This window comes from Phacochoerus africanus, chromosome 14 (assembly GCF_016906955.1).
Source record: "Phacochoerus africanus isolate WHEZ1 chromosome 14, ROS_Pafr_v1, whole genome shotgun sequence".
Lineage (NCBI taxonomy): Eukaryota > Metazoa > Chordata > Mammalia > Artiodactyla > Suidae > Phacochoerus > Phacochoerus africanus.
The window spans coordinates 44683854-44705395 of NC_062557.1; the positions used below are offsets into that span (position 1 = coordinate 44683854).

General features: G+C 43.0%; 1 protein-coding gene across 3 annotated transcripts in view; it reads right to left on the bottom strand.

Moving 5' to 3' along the window:
- The window catches only part of FAM222B (family with sequence similarity 222 member B), an 89615-nt gene that overhangs the window by 23287 nt on the left and 44786 nt on the right, over positions 1-21542 (bottom strand). For 2 of the 3 annotated variants that reach the window (XM_047756880.1, XM_047756881.1), the window contains one exon: positions 3869-3990. In XM_047756880.1, coding sequence (XP_047612836.1) covers positions 3869-3950 — 82 coding nt within the window. In that variant the 5' untranslated portion in view covers positions 3951-3990. Of the gene's footprint in view, positions 1-3868; positions 3991-21542 lie in introns of those variants that run through there. The other variant, XM_047756882.1, reaches the window with a different exon arrangement.

Sequence of the window (21542 nt, forward strand, 5' to 3'; positions counted from 1 at the left end):
CCCACAGACAAGACAAAATACTGTAGGACCCCCTGGACTTGACTCTGCATTAAATGAATCAGAGAAAGCACTGTCGTCTCTTTGGGGAAGTGGGGGTGGGGTGGATCTCCCCGAATCCAGGCTTCCCTATGGGGACTGTCCCATTTATCCTTCTATTTTTGAAGGTCAGAAGACATGGGTGGCACATGCAGAAAGAACCTTTATCTACAAGCAGGAAGACATAGGCAGTATGTTTCAAACACAGGCTCTGAAGTCTGACCCAAGTGCAAGTTCTAGCCCACTGAATGGTAATGTGACGTTGACAACTGACAAAAACTATGCGCCTCATTCCTACAACAAAGAGAGTTTTTCCACATGGAATTGTTGAGGAATGAATTGAATGAGAATATATATAAAAATACTCAAGACAGTACCTGGTGTATGGTAAGCACTCAACAAATGTTAGCTAATATTTCTGATATTTCTCTAGAGGTTATCCAGTCACTGGGCCAATTCACCATTTCCAGGCTTTTCCACTAGGGGGCAGAGATGTATACAGCAAAGCAGTAAAGGAAAATTAATTTTGATATTGTCCTAGGCCCCAAGGCTCTACAATGAAAGAGGTCACAGTCATTGTCTAAAAGGTGATTTTAGGACTAATGACCTTAGGTTATTTCACTCATTCTACCCCAAAATACTGAGCCATCCTATACACCCACCATGAACTGGAGAAATAGGAGCAGAGGCTTGGGATTAATAAAAAAAAAAAGTGGCCAACAACATTGGGAGAAGATGGGTCAGAGGAAAACAAACTTGACAAGTACAAAGCCCCCAAATGGCTGGGGACTCAAAGCAAGTGACATTATGGAATAACAACCTAGAAAAGTTCTATGAGGACATCCACCTAACCTCGACTGTGGTCTTCTAACAAATGCAAGACCTAATCAAAGCCAAGATATCCTTTAATCCAGCCTGCACTACAGCAAATCACGTATCTAGGTTGGGAAATGCATTACATCCTCCTATACATCTAGAAAAGGAAGAGAAGAGAAAATGCTGGCGTTAGGCTGGACCAATCCTGTGATTCTGTATACACAGCAACTCAAGCATGGGAAAAGTCATTAACCAAAGGGCTTACGGTGCTGGGTCAAGAATCCACCTATTTCCTCTCCTGACCCCTGACCCATCTCTCCTGCCTTGAACTGACTCTTACAATATAAGGTATATTAAGCTACAAATATCTGTACCCCACACCCACCCGAGCAGACACCTAGTTGTGTTTTGAGCAACTTTTTTTTTTTTTGGTCTTTTTGCTATTTCTTGGGCCGCTCCCGCGGCATATGGAGATTCCCAGGCTAGGGGTCCAATCGGAGCCGTAGCCGCCGGCCTACGCCAGAGCCACAGCAACGCAAGATCTGAGCCGCGTCTGCAACCTACACCACAGCTCACGGCAACGCCGGATCGTCAACCCACTGAGCAAGGGCAGGGATCGAACCCGCAACCTCATGGTTCCTAGTCGGATTCGTTAACCACTGCGCCACGACGGGAACTCCTTGAGCAACTTTAAGACCCTCTTGAGGATAGGAGCAGGGAAAGGCTGAAGAGCAGTCACAAGACTAGCTTTAGGTCTCTGTAGCTGACAGGCCTGGGCTCTGAGCAGCTTCTTGGCTGCTGGTTTCCAAAGGAGACAGCTTATGCTTCACCTCACCTTAACTGTAAATGCTTAATGCCAACAGCTATCAGTCACATGATAGGATTTTTTCAAAAATACATTTTGGGAAAGGAAAGAAGAAAGCAAGATTTAAGCAAGCTTAAAAACACCACTGGGTTTTCTCCTTTGGAGAAGTCTGAGTGTAGTTAAAGAGAGGAACAAGAGAGTCAAAGAGATTCAAATACACTGTCCCCCAAATGGACAGGTAGGCCTGAAACCAGGGAGGAAGGATACCTTCATTCTTAAATAGAGATTCGGGGCAGTGGCTAGCAGAGACTACTTGGGGAGAAGGAGGAAAAGGTCCAAAGTCATCCTCTAAGACCAAGCTGCCAATAACGTCTTTCCTTTCAACTGGCTCAGCCCTCGACAGCACATCTTTGGGTGAAGCTGTCAGAATGTGTTAAGGAATCAAGCAGAACAACAGTGAGCTGCTCATTGTCATCTTACCGTATGCCTCCGAGTACACTCCCTCCTCACTTGTGTCTCTAGAAGCCTGGAACCAGTCACAATGCAGTGAGCATGCAGATTTGGGTGGCCAGGAAACAGAGACAACTTTCTCATGCAGTTATCACTTAGAAAGAGAAAGGCTGGGGAAGGGCTGAACAGCAGGTCTTGCTTACTATGTCAAGCAGCTGAGAAGGAAGACTGTCACCTCTGGCTGTGTCATTACACAAGGTGGATTCACTGGCCAAATTCTAGAACTAGCCAGGCTCTGAGTCTCAAAAAAAGGAAGTCAAGAGGCTAGACCATTTTTAACTTCTGAAGATGATCTCAAAAGGAGAACCGGGTGGCAAACTACAGCCTACAGGCCAACACAGCTGCTGTGCTTTTCTAGAAAGTTATACTGGAGCACAGCCACACTCACTTGTTTACATACTGTCCACAGGTGCCTATGCTCAGTGACAGTAGAGAAGGGAGTATGTGCAACAAAGACTCTAAGGTGTGATTCACAAACCCTAAAATATATGCCATCTGACCCTTTATAGAAAAAGTTTGCCAATCTGTCACAAAGGATTCAGGTAAGGTGCTGAAACTCCTTTTCTACGAAAGGGGAAGCCTAGATGCCTCATTGATTTTTTCCCTTTTTGCTCTGAAATGAAGGTCTATTCCAAATTTAGGGCATTTTACACTTGATACTATACGTGGTACTGAGCCAGGAACAGAATCTTTTCCTTGCACATCACAAAGTACAAGGACAGAAGGTAGGACTCGGGGAAAACATGAAGTATAAAGCCCTAATTCCAGCCAATTTAAGATAGAAGTCTAACAGACAGTAATTAAAAACTCAATCTTGTGGGAAGAATATTAACCGGAATATGCCCAGAGAGACAGAGAAAGCTAGTTTCCTATCCCTTTTGAAAGCAAAAGCTTCTTTACTTAATATCAATTGAGGGCAAAGGATCATAAGGCAGACAGCAAAGCCAAAGGGAACTGTCTGTTTCCATGGTAGAGAGTGCTCAGAGAGTTCAAAACAGCAGCACAGTGGAAACAGTTTGTTTCAGAGGTACAGTAAATAATCTAGACTGTAGAGTTTTTGTTCAATTCCTCACGGGTGTTCAAATTGGAACACTTCTTTGAAGTGGGAGATATATATATATATATATATATATATATACACACACACTATAAAACTCCTTATAACCTTGTTGCTCAAGAGATAGCTATCAGCAACAATTAAGATGATATAGGAGTTCCTGTCATGGCGCAGTGGAACCGAATCGGACTAGGAACAATGAGGTTGCGGGTTTGACCCCTGGCCTCACTCAGTGGGTTAAGGATCTGGCATTGCTTCGAGCTGTGGTGTAGGTCACAGCTTGGCTCTGCCGTGGCTGTAGCTGTGGTGTAGGCCTGTAGCTGTAGCTCCTGATTTGACTCCTAGCCTGGGAACCTCCATAGGCCTTGGGTGTGGCCCTAAAAAGAAAAAAAAACCTAAAACAAAAACAAGAACAAATTAAGATGATACACATTGGGAAATTCTAGTATTTAAGAGGATCTCTGATCAGAGCAGTGTCTCACATTGCTGACATTTTTACAGCTGCCTTCTTGCTGTTTGTGAAGAAGCAGTGTCTTGGAGATATCAAGGTCATGGTCAGTGTACCACAAACGTGCCTCCAGGACAGCCCAAACGTAGGGACAAAATAAAGGATCACATCCTTCCCTGGGATCCAGATTACTTACATTTCTGAAGTCCAGTGTTCATCTGCGTGTGAGAAAGAAGCTGAAAGGACAGGTCACCTGGCCCTGGTAGACAGGCTAGCATGGCAGACTGGCATCAACACAACATGAGGCAGTCACTCACACTGTAATGACAAAAAAACAAGGTCATGGAACACAAGGCAACTCACTCAAGGAATATACGGGGGACATCAGATATGAGCAGCAGAAGCCCAAGTTTAGATAGATAAGCAACTTAATCAGTAGCATGTCAGTTGAAAATATATCTATGTCTTTATCTGTAGCAACAATTTGATACCAACTATTACTACGACTGAAATATTTCAGTCAGCTCGGACACGTGGGTGGGGAAAATAAAAGCTAGAAAATACCTATCCCGGAGTTCCCATCATGGAGCATCAGAAATGAATCTGACTAGGAACCGTGAAATTTCAGGTTCAATCCCTGGCCCCATTCAGTGGGTTAAGGATCCAGCGTTGTGGTGAGCTGTGGTGTAGGTCACAGATTCAGCTCAGATCTGGCGTTGCGGTGGCTGTGGTGTAGGCCAGTGGCTACAGCTCCAATTAGACCCCTAGCCTGGGAACCTCCATATGCCTCGGGTGCAGCCCTATAAAGACAAAAAGACCAAAAAAAAAAAGAAAATACGCATCCCCACAAGCAACTGAATGCACTCACTCGGCATTCGCACGCACTTCTTGTAGATGGCCTCTCCTTACTGCATTTGGATAAGCCCATGCGGCTGCCAGATAAAAGGCATGCTGGCTTTCATCTGTGTCCCAACTAAGGCAGGAGCAGAAAGGCTACGGCACAGTCTAACTGAAGTGAAGGAAAAGAGGATTTTTCTTTGAAAGCAGAACAGGGTTCCTGAGGAAAGCCTGCCCTCATAGGGCTTGTCTTGGTCTATTCACAGTCCCGGTTGAGGGCTGGGGTGGTGAGACATTTCCGGAGGCAGCACAGTATTTTAGCTGCAAAGGCACTGAAAGTCCAACTTTCGACCCCAGATATCTGAACTCACTTTTAAAAGGAAGAATGAGCAAAGCGTCCTAGTGGACAAAATTAACTACTATTAAAGCAAATTCTTTTTTTAAGTTTCTGGGGATTCACCTTTCCTGCTGCCTTTCACACCACTGAACCTACTGGACCCAAAAAGAAAAAAGCTGCTTTGCTCTCAGGGTAAATCAAGGCAGTGGTAGGCCGCCAGCAGCCCCCTTTGGTCAGGTGATCCTGACATTATATCAGGATGGCACTGTTTCATCAGTGAAGTCTTCCAACAAGACATACACAGTCCAAGCAAGCAGACACTGACGTGGCTGGCCTGCAGGGAAGGAAGCCTTGTCAACAACGCAAGCTCCCTGTGTACCAAGGACCAAGCTTTCCTCAAACAAGTATGATGTACTAAAACACTGAATTCTTCTCTCATACTGCAAAACTCAGAAATCAAGGTGGCATATTAAGGCCACAAGAAAAGGTCATATTAGATCTAATATGTGGCATATTAGATCGTAACAAAAGAGGAATGAGGGAAAAGCTCAAATGTTAAAGACCACAAGACTTCTTTCTTTCCCTTAGAGGGCCCTCTCAGGTATGTGAAACGACCTCCTTCTCAGGATGAGTATCAGAGGGATGAAGCTTCCAAGGCCAGGTAGCTGAAAAGATACTTTGTAAAAGAGGCTGCTCTAACCGTGTCTAAGATAGCAACTGCAGAGAGAACTGAAGAGTGAATGCCTCAATAGAGCTGCCCCAGAGTTCTGGCAAAGATTCAGTCCTTTCAGGTCTCTGGTGGGTGGCATGACAGAATGAACACAATGTGCCAACCTTAGTGCCTCAAGAAATAAAAAGTCTTCTGTTGGGGTCAAATGACTGAGGTACTGCTTACAATTCCTACCCGTGTGAGTGCTGATCTCTATTTAATAATCTCTCCCCTCTGGTCCTAATATATCTGAGGGCAAACTCTAAGGAAAGGAAGAGAATAAACAAATACTGGAGTCTAATATTGAGAAATGAGCTGTACGAAGGGCTTTACTGATGTTTTCTTAATTAGGTCTCCTGACCTCTCTTCGAGGTAGGCAATAATTTTGCTTGTCATCTCATCATCTCTAGCCTGGATTACTATCATAGCTTTCCAAATGGTCTCTCTGTTCCACCTTTGCCCCATCACCCAATCTATTCTCCACACAGCAGCCAGATAATTTTTTTTTTTATTTGAAATCGTATCAGCTCAAAAATCTCCAATGACTTCTCATATCACTTAGAATAAAATACAAAAATCCTAATGTGGCCAACAAGGCCTTCCATGATCTGCCACTCTTATCTCTCTGACCTTATCTTCCAACCTCCCCTGCCCCTCTTGCTGACTCAACTTCTAGCCCCAGTTGTCTCCTTAGAGGTCTTCCAATGAGCCAGGCACACTTCCACCTCCAGGCCTTATACTTTGCCTGGAAAGCTGAGATACTGTGATGATTACAATTGCTGGGCAGATGCACTCCCTCACTGTACTTTCTGGAAGGAAGCAATCTATGAATGATCACTGTAGTCTCTGATATGCCTATAATACCTTGATGCCTGCAACCAAGAAGAGAGGAGTGGGGGTTGTGGATCCTAAGAGTTGACCATAACATACTGTCCCTTCAAGCCACAGCTCAATTTTGACGGGAAGAACAGGAGAGAATTAAGCCAGCTGAACTATGGCAAAAGGCTTTAATGGACTTACTGACAGGAAACAAAGGAGCAAAAATAAGCGGTGAATTCTGTAAAGACCCCAAAAAGTCAGTTTTTAGTCTGGGAAGGAAGGAGGAAGAAAGAAAGACACCAGAGCTTGGGACCCTCTATAATTATGTGTCCAACCAGAACCACCTAGCAAGTCTAGAATACTCTTGAACTACTCAAGGCATCATTTGAGCTGCTAAGAGTATAGCCCCTAATTTGTGACCCTTTCTTTAAGAGTTCAGGGATCTGCCATCCTTTCCAAAAGACTGCCTCTTGTACTAAGGAAGTCTTCAAGTCCCTTGAGCAGTTTTATCAAAGTCAAGAATCAGATTCTGCAAGGGCAGGTAAGGAAAAGATTGTGGCAAGGTCACTAGGGTTGTGATGAAACAGGAGGGAAGCAACTTCCTTCCATAACTCATTCTAGAAACCAGGGATATATAGTATAAAGCACTCCTCTGGAGGCTTGGCAGCTGAGTAAAAGCCTTTTATTTAAAAACTTCAAACCACCCACACATTTTGATTACCATCTGGCTTTTCCTTAAACGTAAACTGCAATATAATTTTGCAGCTGTTATTTCCAGAAGCACAATTAGACCCAGAAATCAACACTAGCTCTACCTTCTCTGAAAAGGCTTCAAAATTCAAATTCTGACTTCTGAACAGAATCAAGTAGTAACCTGGTGCTTAGGCCAAATGAGCTGCCGACATCACAAATTAAAAAGATCTCCTTGGCAAAGTCTCTCTGTGAGATTACAGAGCCAGCTTTCCTACCACCAGCTGGTCTGCTCCCTGAGCAGGGGGCAACAGTACCACAGTGAGCAGAGAACTAAGGTGTTCAGACTCTTCCTGGGGCATTCGCACAAGTGCTAGCTTTTCCCAGACTACCTCTAATTAAGGAACAAAACCCTTGTGCCCACAGGGAAAATTCAAAAGGACCTTCACCTGTAGCCCCCCACCTCCTCTGCCCTATTAAGACAGAGTTTTTATTAGACTTGTGATGTCACTCTCTGCTTTCCTGGGTGGCATCTGATAAAGAACCATCTCTGCCCTAGGACAGATTTATTCCTATAGGAAAACCTGTCCCTGTTTATGCTTAGACTACTGAAGGGTAAAAAAGAAGGAAAAGAAAGACTCCTCTTCATACATTTTTTTTAGTGAGAAAAGAAGAAGGAAAGAAAATAAAATGCTGGCAAAGGACTTTTTACTTGGGGGTTGGAGGTGAAAGGATCTAGAGCAATAACTTCCCAGCATGGTCTCCCACCCACAATCCAGGGCGTTCTAGTGCCCTTCTTGGCCAGGTCTTGCATCTGCTTTCCTTATCTTTCCCTGCCTTCAACTCCAGCTTCAAAATGAACCACCTCCTATGGAGTTCGCCCCATGGCTCAGTGGTTAATGAACCCGACTAGCATCAATGAGGATGCAGGTTCGATCCCTGGCCTCGCTCAGTGGGTTAAGGATCCGGCATTGCCATGAACTGTGGTATAGGCTGCAGACACATATCGGATCTGGTGTTGCTGTGGCTGTGGTGTAGGCTGTCAACTACAGCTCTGATTTGACCCCTAGCCTGGGAACTTCCATATGTTGCGGATGCAGCCCTAAAAAGACAAAAAACAAACAAACAAAAACACCTCCTAAAAATAATAATAACAATAATGTTGACTAGCCCAATTTCTGATTCATGCTGCGGCTCAAAAATGTAAATCTGCCATTTATGGACTTTAATTTAAAAATAAAATTGAGAGCAGTGCCATCTTGGAAATCTCAGGGAAAAAAAAGAAAATGTTACGTCCCTTGTTATTTGACTCCACTTTATAAAATAAACCCAACAGTGAAAATCCCAAGTACATGCATCTTAAGAGAATATGATTAACACTAAGAAAGCACATTAATTAAGAGTCATCACTATCAATGATTCATAAGCTTTCTCAACTAGGAGGTAAGGGCTTATCGAAAAAGAATAACTCTTTTTTTTGGCCACAATATGCACCAGCTTGGTAGGGGATCTCAGTTCCCAGGGCAGGGATTGGACTAGGGCTGCAGAGGTGAAAGTGCCAAGTCCAAAACACTAGACCACCAGGGAACTCCTCTAAAAAGACTTTTTTTTTTTTTTTTTGTCTTTTTGCCATTTCTTGGGCCGCTCTTGCAGCATACGGAGGTTCCCGGGCTAGGGGTTGAATCGGAGCTGTAGCTGCCAGCCTACGCCAGAGCCACAGCAACACGGGATCCAAGCCGCGTCTGCAACCTACACTACAGCTCACGGCAACGCCGGATTGTTAACCCACTGAGCAAGGGCAGGGATCGAACCCGCAACCTCATGGTTCCTAGTCGGATTCGTTAACCACTGCGCCACGAAGGGAACTCCAAGACTACGTTTTTGAGCTCCCTTGTGGTACAATGGGTTAAGGGCCTGGTGTGGGTTTGATTCCTGACCCAGGAACTCTGCATACTGCAAACACGGCAAAAAATAAATAAATAAATAAGTAAAAAGACTACTTTTTGATAGTTCGGGTCAGGAGTTTCATCCTACTATTGCCCATTCCTTTACTCCTGGGGTCCAAGAAATCAGGTTAAAACCTAAGGGAGGGAGTTCCCATCGTGGCACAGGGGTTAACAAATCCGACTAGGAACCATGAGGTTTCGGGTTCGATCCCTGCCCTTGCTCAGTGGGTCAAGGTTCAGGCGTTGCCGTGAGCTGTGGTGTAGGTTGCAGACTCGGCTCGGATCCTGCATTGCTGTGGCTCTGGTGTAGGCTGGCAGCTATAGCTCCGATTGGACCCCTAGCCTGACAACCTCCACATGCCACGGGAGCAGCCCTAGAAAAGGCAAAAAGACCAAAAAAAAAAAACCTAAGGGAAATACTGCTTTGGGGAAAATGAACAAGTCCAAAGATGGCAACAATTACATGTTTTCCAAATCAGACTCAGCAAAATCAGTCATCTTTATGGTGTGTGTCAATGAAATAATCTCTTCGACAGGTAATTTTGTCAGTCCAATTAACTGTGAACTTCCAAGCACCTTGTACTTTTTTTTTTTTTTTAGGGCCGCACCCAAGGCATATAGAAGTTTCCAGGCTAACAATCAAATCAGAGCTACAGCTGCCACCTTACACCGGAGCCATAGCAACATGGGATCCAAGCCGCAACCTACACCACAGCTCACAGCAACACCAGATCCTTAACCCACTGAACAAGGCCAGAGATTGAACCTGCATCCTCAAAGATACTAGTTGGGTTCATAACCACAATGGGAACTCTTAACTTGTACTTTCACTATTTACCCAATCTGAATAAAGTTCAGTCATTGCTCAAAGGCATCTTTCTTCTTTATCTTTAACCCAACAGAGAACTTACAGTCACCTGCAACTGTGACTTCACAACGCCAGGCTGGGAGAAATCAGGAGAGAAAGATGGATGTTCCATCCGGACTAACTTTGTTGAAAGCTCAAAACTATCCCTGCTGCAAATCATCTCTACTGAACACACAAGGCTCAAGGGGTTTAGAAACACTACTTCTAACTACCCTTTAGAACCCATCACAGCAGGTCCTTTCCATATCCTGTTTCCCACCCACCTACACCTCAGTCCCTAAGGTGCTTTCTCAGTCAGTGCTTTCTTTAGCGTGAATACTCTTTCCTTGATCCTCTTATTATGTATTTTATCTCTGACTCAGTGCTTTCTCCTGAATTTGTTATTCAAGTCCCAGGAAAGTATGTGCCCTGGACTTTTTTTTTTTTTTTTTTTTGGACCCAGCCTGCAGCATGCGGAAGTTGACACAGCAGCTAGACCACCAGGGAACTCCTTTCTCTGGACATTCTAATCTATACTTGAGTGTGAGCTGCTGAAGATGAGAGACTGTCTTTTATCTATCCTTCCAAGTTACAGGTCAGGAGCAACATTATCCATAGAGTAGATGTTTAATAAGTATTACTGCTCACATTCCAGAAGAATATCATATACTTTAATTCCGGGCTCTAGAATTTATCTGCATTTAGGCCCTTGAAACACATGGATAATACAAGTGCCAACAAAGATCAGCGCAGGTGTGTGCACAGGTGCCTGTACTCTGGAAGTGACAGAGCAGAGGAGCCAAAAACTACGTAGGCACATTAAAAAAAAAAAAAAAAAAAGCCCAGGTACTGCTCTTGCATTATACTAAGAAGTATCCTTTGGCTTCTGTATTTTAACCCCCATTAGGTAGACATCAGTGTTCCTAAAACTGTGAAATGCAGGCTGTGTTTGTTGCAGGCTGCTAAATTATAACTTGCAATTTTTCTTTTTTCTTTTGTCTTTTCAGGGCCACACCCGCAGCATATGGAGGTTCCCAGGCTAGGGGTCTAACCGGAGCTGTAGCCGCCGGCCTATGCCACAGCAATGCAGGATCAGAGCCACGTCTGCAACCTACACCACAGCTCACACAACATCAGATCCTTAATCTACTGAGCAAGGCCAGGGATAGAACCCACAACCTCATGGTTCCTGGTCGGATTCGTTTCTGCTGCACCATGACAGGAACTCCAAAACCTGCAATTTTTCATTACACTATGTAACAGGTGTCACTTTCCTATCAGGCTAGATCACTATAACTTAAGCTAAACCATTTTATTTTTGTCTTTTTAGGGCTGCACCCGCAGTATATGGAGGTTCCCAGGCTAGGGGTCAAATCAGAGCTGTAGCTGCTGACTTACGCCACAGCAACACCAGATTCGAGCCTCATCTGCAGCCCACACCACAGCTCATGGCAAGGCCGGATCCTTAACCCACTGAGTGAGGCCAGGGATTGAACCTGCATCCTCATGGATACTAGTCAGATTCGCTTCCACTGAACCACGATGGGAACTCCAGCTAAACCATTTTAAAAAGGTAGACTGACCTTTGCGTTTAAGTACATTCATAATCTCAAGCAGAGCAGTCAGGCTGGGGAGAATTTCACCCATAAGTACCTGGGACTGTGCCCAGCAAGACAATGAGAAAAGAAACCGCTTCCCTGAGCTAAGACATAAATATTGGACTTTATTTTTTACAATTTCCTGTAGAAACCTGTACTGAGTCAGACATTTCTGATTACTCAAATGATATATAATTTGGAGTTCCCTGAAGGCCTAGGAAACAAGGATTCAGATAGGCTGTGGCTCAAGTTTGATCCCTGGCCTGGCAACTTACACATGCCATGTGCACAGCCAAAAAAAAAAAAAAAGAAGGAAACAAAGAAAAATATAATTCAACAAATAATCTATAATCATGTGATGATTTTTTTGGTGCCTTTTTGGCCATACCTGTGGCACATGCAAGTTCCCAGGCCAGGGACTGAATCTGAAACACATCTTTGACCTACACCGAAGCTGTGGCAATGCTGGATCCTTAACCCACTGTGCCAGGGATCAAACTGGCAATGTCACAGAGATGAGCTGGTTCATTAACCCACAGCGCCACAGAGAGAACTATGTGACAGTTTTTTTTTTAGGGCTGTGGCATATGGAAGTTCCCAAGTTAGGGGTCGAGTTGAAGCTACAGCTGCCAGATCTGAGCTGCATCTGCGACCTACACCACAGCTCTCGGCATCCTTAACAAGGCCCGGGATTGAACCCGCATCCTCATGGATATTAGCCGGGTTCATTTCCATTGAGCCACAATGGGAACTCCCTATGTGACAACTGCTAATCTATGTCCCATATGAGTCTGTGAAAAAGCTGCCAGAGAAGCAATGATCTCACACCCAGATGGGGAAACTGAGGCAACAGAGCCAAACCATTAAAAAAAGAAAAACAGCAGTCTGCAAGAAAGATATCAAACTTGAATGCAACTTTAAGTCTCAGGGTGTCTAAGGAGTCCTTTAACATGTCTTGACTGAGCCCAAACTAGTCAGATCATAGGCAGGTATTCAAGTGATAAAAGTGGCAGTTCCCTAGTATAGCGTCTGTAATGTTACAGATCACAGCTACAAGATGGCAAGGAATTTTAAGAATTTAGCAAGCTGTTAAAAAAATTTGGCAAGCATGTGTGTTTAAAGAACAGCTAAACAAGTTACTTACTCACCACCTTTCTGCTCCCCTCAACTGCACGAGGTACAACAGAGGCCAAGATTCTCCAGTGACTCTCTTGCCGCAGAATCATGTCACCGGAGAGGCTCCTAACTCAGTCTGGAGTCTTTCTTTCTTTCTTTCTTTTTTTTTGGTCTTTTTAGGGCCGCATCCTCAGCGTACACTACAGCCACAAGCAATTTCAGATCTGAGCCACATCTGCAACCTATACCACAGCTCACAGCAATGCTGGATCCTTAACCCACTGAGCAAAGCCAGGGATCGAACCCAAAACCTCATGGTTCCTAGCCAAATTCATTTCCACTGCACCATGACAAGAACTCTTAGAGTCTTTCAAGTCTGACGAATGACAGACACTTAAGAGACTTGAGGTCATTGAAAAAGCCTGCTTCATTTTGAGTACATAACTACAATTCTGAAACAAGTCTAGATGAGATCCTCACCCTGGTGCCAAGGTATATTCCTTTTCTGGGCCTAAAGTGCCTCATCTAAGTTCACTGCTGGGTTCAGACGTTTCAAGAGACATTTATAAACCTGTACGTTTCCTATGTAATGAATAACATTTATTTACACTACCTAAGAGGGTAGTTTGTTTCTCAGAGAATGGTTTAAATGAAATTTTGAACAGGTGTTGAAGAGTTATGAATGGAAGCAGTGAAGGAGACAGAATCCAAAATCTGAATGCATGAAACCCACCATGGTCCTTGGAGAAATAAAGACAACTACCAAACATATAAAGAAATGGTGTAACTACTTAGTAATTAAAGCAGTGTAAATTAAATAGAATATTTTATTTTTTGCTTAAAAACTTTAAAATACTTAAATTTAAATTAAAAATTTTTTTTTTGCTTAAAAACATGTGGAATTCCTGTTGTGGCTTAGCAGGTTAAGAACCTGACTAGTGGAGTACCCTTCATGGCTCAGTGGTTAACAAACCCGACTAGGATCCATGAGGATGCAGGTTCAATCCCTGGCCTTGCTCAGTGGGTTAAGGATCCGGTGTTGCCATGAGCTGCAGTGTTAAGGTGCAGACTTGGCTTGGATGTGGCCTTGCTGTGACTGTGGTATAGGCCAGCAGCTACAACTCTGATTCGACCCCTAGCCTGGGAATTTCCATATGCCATGGATATGGCCCTAAAAAGCAAAAACAAAACAAACATAACTGCACCCGCATGTTCAATGCAGCACTATTCACAATAGCCAAGACATGGAATCAACCCAAATGTCCACTGATAGATGACTGGATTAGGAAGATGTGGTATATATACACAATGGAATACTACTTGGCCATAAAAACGAACAAAATATTGCCATTTGGAGCAACATGGATGGAACAAGAGACTCTCATCCTGAGTGAAGTAAGTCAGAAAGACAAATACCATATGATATCACTTTTATCTGGAAAATAATATATGGCACAAAAGAACCTTTTCACAGAAAAGAAAATCATGGACTTGGAGAATAGTCTTGCGGTTGCCAAGGGGGAAGGGGAGGGAGTGGGAGGGACTGGGAGCCTGTGGTAAACTGATGCAGAATGTTGCCTTCAGGATGGAGTGCAATGGGATCCTGCTGTGTAGCACTGGGAACTCTGTCTAGTCACTTATGATGCAACATGTAATGTTAAAAGAATGTATACATGTAAGAATAACTGGGTCACCATGCTGTACAGTAGGAAAAAACATATATATATAAATAAATGATAAAAAAATTGACAAATATGTTTGAGAAAAATCTAAAACACACTAAGTCAAGGATATAGTGAAGAGTCACTCAAGTGAGATGTTAAATTGACGTTCTTTCTAGAAATAAATATTACCAGTTTTTTAAAATATTCACCCTTTGATATAGTAATTACACTTCTAAAATCTAACTTAAGGAAATAATCAGAGATGTAAACAAATATTTATCTACAACTCTCTTCATTGTGGTATGGTTCATAATTGTGTAAAAATTCCAACAATCTAAATGTCCAAAAGCAAGGAAATAGTTATATAAATCATAGGACATTCATCTAATAAAATTAGCATAGTGTCCCAAGTTTAAAAATTTATATATTGTTGGAGTTGTGGATCAGTGGTAACGAACCCAACTAATATCCAAGAGGATGTGATGGCCTTGCTCAGTGGGTTAAGGATCCGGCATTGCCATAAGCTGTGGTGTAGGTCACAGATGCAGCTGGGATCTGGTGTTGCTGTGGCTATGGTGTAGGATGGCAGCTGCAGCTCTAATTTAACCCTTAGCCTGAGAACCTCCATGTGCTGCAGGTACAGCCCTAAAAAAGCAAAAAAAAAAAAAAAAAGTGTATACACACACACACACACATATAGTTAAAGAATATGGGAGTTTCCTTGTGGCTCAGCAGATTAAGGATCCAGTATTGTCACTGCTGTGGCACAGAATTGATCCCTAGTCCAGGAACTTCCTCATGTTGTAGGTGTAGCCAAAAAAAAAAAAAAAAAATCTAAGGATACAAAAAATGCTTATAACATAAATGCTGGGTTAAAATGTATACATAATACATAAACATGGTATAAAAATTTTATAAGATACAGTATAGAGACATAAAAATTACGAAGTCATTCATATTTGACCATTAAATGCACTCTAGTACTTTGTGGGTATAAATTCTCATTCCTGGACTATCTAGTTTAGTGTAACATTCTAATTAGCCTTCATTTCTTGAATTAAAAACCAACAGAGCCAAGGAAGTAACCTAGGAAAAAACTGGGTGGCAAGGGCAGTCATTTCCTGCCAAGTTTTCAAAAGGGGAAAGTTTCACCTATGGTTCAGTGTCAACTGCAGCTCAAATTACTGACGACACCTGGACTAACAAGAGGCACAATGCTGAAGTAGTTAAGAGACAAGACTGGGTTTGAATTCCAGGTCAGTTGCTCACTAGCTATGTGACCTTGGAAAAGAAACTTAACTTCATCTGTAAAATGTGCCTACTTCAAGGGATCATTGTAAGGATTAAATGAGTTAAATATACTCAAGTGCTTAGGACACTGGTGCCTGAATTCGGGCTAATATCACTTTCCTAATCTATCAAAATCTAGGTCACTTTTTATTTTGCTAACAGAAATAAACCACTACCTTACATTTTACAATTCTTCATAATTTGAAATATGTTAACATACATTATTTCACTTGAAATTTATAACAATCTTCTACTCCAGCTAGATAAGCATCAATCCCTTTCCACAGATTAGGAATCTCCAGGCTCAGAAAGATTAGGTAACTTTTCCAATAATATGCAGCTGAGAAAGTGGACTTCACATTAGATTCCCTGTCTTAACTCCTAGATTTGTGACTCATTCCATTACATAAGTATTTTCTAATCTGTTGGCTGTAACCAGCCTTCAAAAAAAAAAACCCAGAAAATAACACTAAGATGCTGTTTCATGACTCTGTTTCAGCCATTTAAATTACTTGTGGGAGTTCCCGTGGTGGCGCAGTGGTTAACGAATCCGGCTAGGAACCATGAGGTTGCGGGTTCGGTCCCTGCCCTTGCTCAGTGGGTTAACGATCCGGCGTTGCCGTGAGCTGTGGTGTAGGTTGCAGACGCGGCTCGGATCCTGCGTTGCTGTGGCTCTGGCGTAGGCCGGTGGCTACAGCTCCGATTCAACCCCTAGCCTGGGAACCTCCATATGCCGCGGGAGCGGCCCAAGAAATAGCAACAACAACAACAACAATAACAACAACAAAAAGACAAAAAAAAAAATTACTCCTGTGCATTTACTGAGAGGCAATCTTTTTTTTTTTTTTTTTGGTCTTTTTGCTATTTCTTTGGGCTGCTCCCGCGGCATATGGAGGTTCCCAGGCTAGGGGTCGAATCGGAGCTGTAGCCACTGGCCTATGCCAGAGCCACAGCAACGCGGGATCCGAGCCGCGTCTGCAACCTACACCACAGCTTACGGCAACGCCGGATCGTTAACCCACTGAGCAAGGGCAGGGACCGAACCCGCAACCTCATGGTTCCTAGCCGGATTCGTTAACCACTGTGCCACGACGGGAACTCCGAGATGCAATCTTTTTTTTGTCTTTTGTCTTTCTAGGGCCGCACCCGTGGCATATGGAAGTTCCCACGTTAGGGGTCGAATTGGAGCTGTAGCCACCAGTCCACGCAACAGCCACAGCAACACCAGATCTGAGCTGTGTCTGTGGCCTACATCACAGCTCATGGCAATGTCAGATCCTTAACCCACTGAGTGAGGCCAGGGATCAAACCCGCATCCTCATGGATCCTAATCGGGCTCATAACCACTGGGCTATGACAGGATCTCCTGGGATGAAATCTTTATTGTCGGCACAGATAAAGATGTTTGAAAAATACTGCACTATATACCACAGTCGCCTTTCAAGTCGATATTTATTGAGCACCTATCATATCCTCTTCTTATACTATTATATACAATAAAATCATACAATTCTAAGTCATGGCTTTATTTTTGTGTAAATGTAATTACTGACCTTCCTATGCATTTGGGGAACTATCTGGCCCAGATCAGCACTTTGCACTATAACTCTATCATACTTTGGCTAGCCTAACACTTAGGAATAAGCTTTAATGAAGATTCCTGCTACCCCCCCCCCCAATTTATAACCAAGGTAAGAATGCTTTGGGAAAGTGACTACAAAAAGGTTAAGAATTGTAAATAAACTACACTTCAATAAAACTTTAAGAAATGGGAAAAAAAGGCAAAGAAAAGCTTTAGGTTCAAGTGGTCAGACTTTTTTTAGGGTAAAGCTGTATGAGAGGAAACTGTATCAGAGACTACTACAAGAAATGATTGAACACAGTTCTCTCTCATTTTCAAATAATCTTCGTACAGAAAAGAGCCCTTTCCTATCCTCAGGCTCTTCCCTGAATGCGAGAGGTAAACCCTAACTTTGAACACAATCTTAACTCACACCTTTTCTAAGCCAGTTTCCATTTTGGACACTCATACTAGGACAGAAGCTAGGCATCAGAGAGTCCACCAAAGCCTCTAACAGGAAGCAACCTCTGCTCTTTGAGGTGCTCTAAATTTGGGGGTGAAAAGGAGCTCACACTTTTCTATGACCATGCATCTACTATATCCACCATATACACATGTGGACTGTTATCGTCTTAGAAATAGTTCTCTGTGAGTTCCCATCATGGCTCAGCAGGTTAAGAACCAGACTAGTATCCATGAAGATTCAGGTTCAATCCCTGGCCTTGCTCAGGGGGTTAAGGATCTGGCATTGCCATGAGCTGCAATAAAGGTCACAGATGGGGCTTGGATATGGCGTGGCTGAGGCTGTGGTGTAGGCCAGGAGCTGCAGCTCTAATTTGACCCCTAGCCTGGGAACTTCCATATGCCGTGCTGTGGCCCTAAAAAGACAAAACAAAATAAAGAAATAGTTCTCGGTACACAATGCCTTGAGTTTATACGCCTTAGATTTCTAGTGAAGAGTTTTTCTGAAAGACTTGTAAATTCAGTGCAGATAGGGAATGAAGTTATGCTTGGTATAAACACATCACATTTCACTGTATCTTCTAGTCTGCTGCCATCCAGGGTTAGTTTAGCAATAGGCAGATTTTAAGGAGGACAAGGCATGACTGATCTACTAAATACATTCCATTCATTTATACCCTTCCTTCTCCCCCAGCATGACTGAAGGACCATGAGGGATTTTGATGTGTAACAACTTTGGGAGATGGTTTCCACAGCCTTAGCAAAAATCAGAAGATCTTACCTTGCCACTTCAGTGAGATTCACACTGCACAAGACCAAGGAATTACCAGGCTTCTGAAGCTAAAAGTGTCTTTGGAAGCAAGAGAGGCTGCTAAACCTCAAAAGGATCCAGGAAACAAAATGTTATTGAAAAAGAGAAGCAACCCTTCCTCTCACACCCTGTAAACCACCACAACTAGCTAATTAAATTCAGAATACTGGCTATATCCACAGGAAGAAAAAAAGAGAAGAGTCCCTGTCTCCGCTGGAAGAATCCTTTTATAGCTAGAGTGAATACCAACAGAAATAAGATTCTGAACTTAGCTTTAGGAAGCGTCCTCATTTCAGGAACTGCCTTGGGAAACAAAACAAAAACTAACGAAGTCGCTCTTTAAATTTCTCAAGGACTCAAAATACCACAACTCACCCACCAATTAACTGAGCAGCAGAATCATTATGCTCCCTTCCGTGGTCCTGACAAATTTCATACTCATTCAGCACTATTGTCTGCCAGTGTGACTGGTCCTAACTGGTCAAATATATGTCTTCTACCAAATATTAAGTCCCATCCAAACAAAGCAATTTAACTTAAGATTACTTTGGCACTGAGTGAATCGGGAAAAATCATATAAATACATGTTTTATCTTATAGATGTCCAAATGATCTGTCTTCCTTTATCTTTAAGATACCTCAAGGAAATGGCTAACACTGCACAAATTCACATTTTATACAGTGGTAGAAAACAAAAGTTTGTCTCTCTTCTAATCCTAGCACCTCCCTTCTTTGCTCAGAGTACCCCACTCAAGTGTCCTAATTTCTACTCTGTCAAACTTCTCTCTCTGGGGTCTCCCTCACCAACTAAGTGTCCTTACCAACTTTCACCCACTTCCCTCTGTTATTTCAGCTGTCTTAGAAATAGAAGTTACCCAAACAGAGTAAGGAGGGTATCCACAAAGTTGATAGTGGGGGCCCTGATGGGGGGACCCCGAACCCACATGGCATGCGAGCATATCCAGAAGGAATGGATGCAGTGACTACTTCCCATTCAAGAGCAATGAGTGCCAACAGGGTCTCATATCTTGGCTTCTAAATACTAAGTTCTCCACTAAGAGGAACAAAAAAGCTCCTTGGGGAAATGGCTGAGGCAGAGAAAATAGAAGAGCCTGGTACATCTTACTGTGTAGGAAAGGAAATCTCAAAATATAATGGTGACATGTCAAAGAACACAGAAGCTACAGGATGCTCAAATGGTGAGCGCAACTCCAGAAAGAGAAGTTTCCAGAGTAGACATTAGAGAGAACAGAGAGTGGATGCACTGAGTGAAGGAGGCATATGCCAAGAATAGAAGAAATACAAACTTTGTTTTCTACTACTGTTTGTAAGATGTTAGTTTGGGTAAATAACAGCCAATCCTTTAAAATAAAAGGACAGAAAATCATTTGGGCATCTTTAAGTTTAAATACATAGTTATATTTTAATTACAAAGAGAAAAAGAGTAATTTTACATGGAAATGCCTAGCAGGCATCACCTTAATCAAGCAATCAAACATTTCTACTAATGAAACAAAAATTCTACATGCACTTCTTGAAATTATGCAATGAAGAATACGGCATCACTCCTGTGCTATTCCTATTGAAGATGTACAACCTAAATTAAACATGAGGAACCATTAGACAATCTTAAACTGAAAACTTTCTACAAAATAACTGTCAGATTGTCAAGGTCATGGACATCCAAGAAAGCCTGAAGAACTGTTCCATTGTGAAGGAGACCAAGAATACATAAGAAATAAATGCAATGTGATCATCGACTGGATCCTTTTTGCAATAAAGAACAAAATACTAGGAGTTCCCGTCGTGATGCAGTGGTTAACGAAGCTGACTGGGAACCATGAGGCTGCGCGTTTGATCCCTGGCCTTGCTCAGTGGGTTAAGGATCCGGTGTTGCCATGAGCTGTGGTGTAGGTCGCAGACGCGGCTTGGGTCCTGCATTGCTGTGGCTGTGGCATGGGCCAGTGGATGCAGCTCTGATTAGACCCCTAGCCTGGGACCCTCCATATGCCATCGAAAGCGGCCCTAGAAAAGGCAAAAAGACCAAAAAAAAAAAAAAAAGAACAAAATACTGGTACAACTAACATTTGAGGAGGTCTGAGCATTATATGATGGTAATGTGTCAATGTTAACGATGATTTTGATGGTTGTACTGTGACAATGTTGGAGAATATTCTTTTTTTTTTCTTTTCCTAGAGTTGCACCTGCGGCATACAGAGGTTCCCAGGTAGGGGTCCAATCGGAGCTGTAGCCACTGGCCTATACCACACAGCCACAGCAACCCAGACCCAAGATGCTTCTGCGACCTACACCACAGCTCACGGGAATGCCAGATACTTAACCCACTGAACAAGGCCAGGGATCGAATCTGCATCCTCATGGATACTAGTCAGATTTGTTTCTGCTGAGCCACAACAGGAACTCCAGGAGAATGTTCTTGATTGTAGAAGATAAATACTAAAGTGTTCGGGCATGGCGAAGCATCAGATCAGCAACTTACTCTCAAATGATTCAAGGAAGAAAAATATCCCCTGTACTGTACTCTGTACTTGGAACTTTTGAGATTTTCAAAAATTTTATTTATTTATTTATTGTCTTTTTAGGGCCACACCTGCAGCATATGGAGATTCCTAGGCTAAGGTCAAATCGGAGCTGTAGCCACTGGCCCATCCTACAGTCACAGCCACAGCAACACCAGATCCGAGCCTCAGCTGCAACCTACACACACCACAGTTCACGGCAACACAGGATCCTTAACCCACTGAGTGAGGACAGGGACAGAACCTGTGCCTTCATGCATACTAGTCAGATTCATTTCCTCTGAGCCACGACGAGAACTCAAAAATTTTATTAAAATTTTGGAGTTCCCGTTGTGGCTCAGTGGTTAACAAACCCAACTAGTATCCATGAGGACGTGGGTTCAATTCCTGGCCTCGCTCAGTGTAAGGATCCGGCATTGCCATGAGCTGTGGTGTAGGTCAGACTCAGCTTGAATTTTTTTTAGGGCCACACCCTCAGCATACCCTGTATCTTTCTGCCTCATCAACTCCTAATTTCCTTTCAACACTTAACTGAATAACATTTTTCTCCAGTACTTGTACTTCAAAAATTTTCTCCCAACCTCCACTCTGTTCTGGCAATGCTTCCACTAAGGAGCATTAATGCAACCCTCTTACCCTAGAG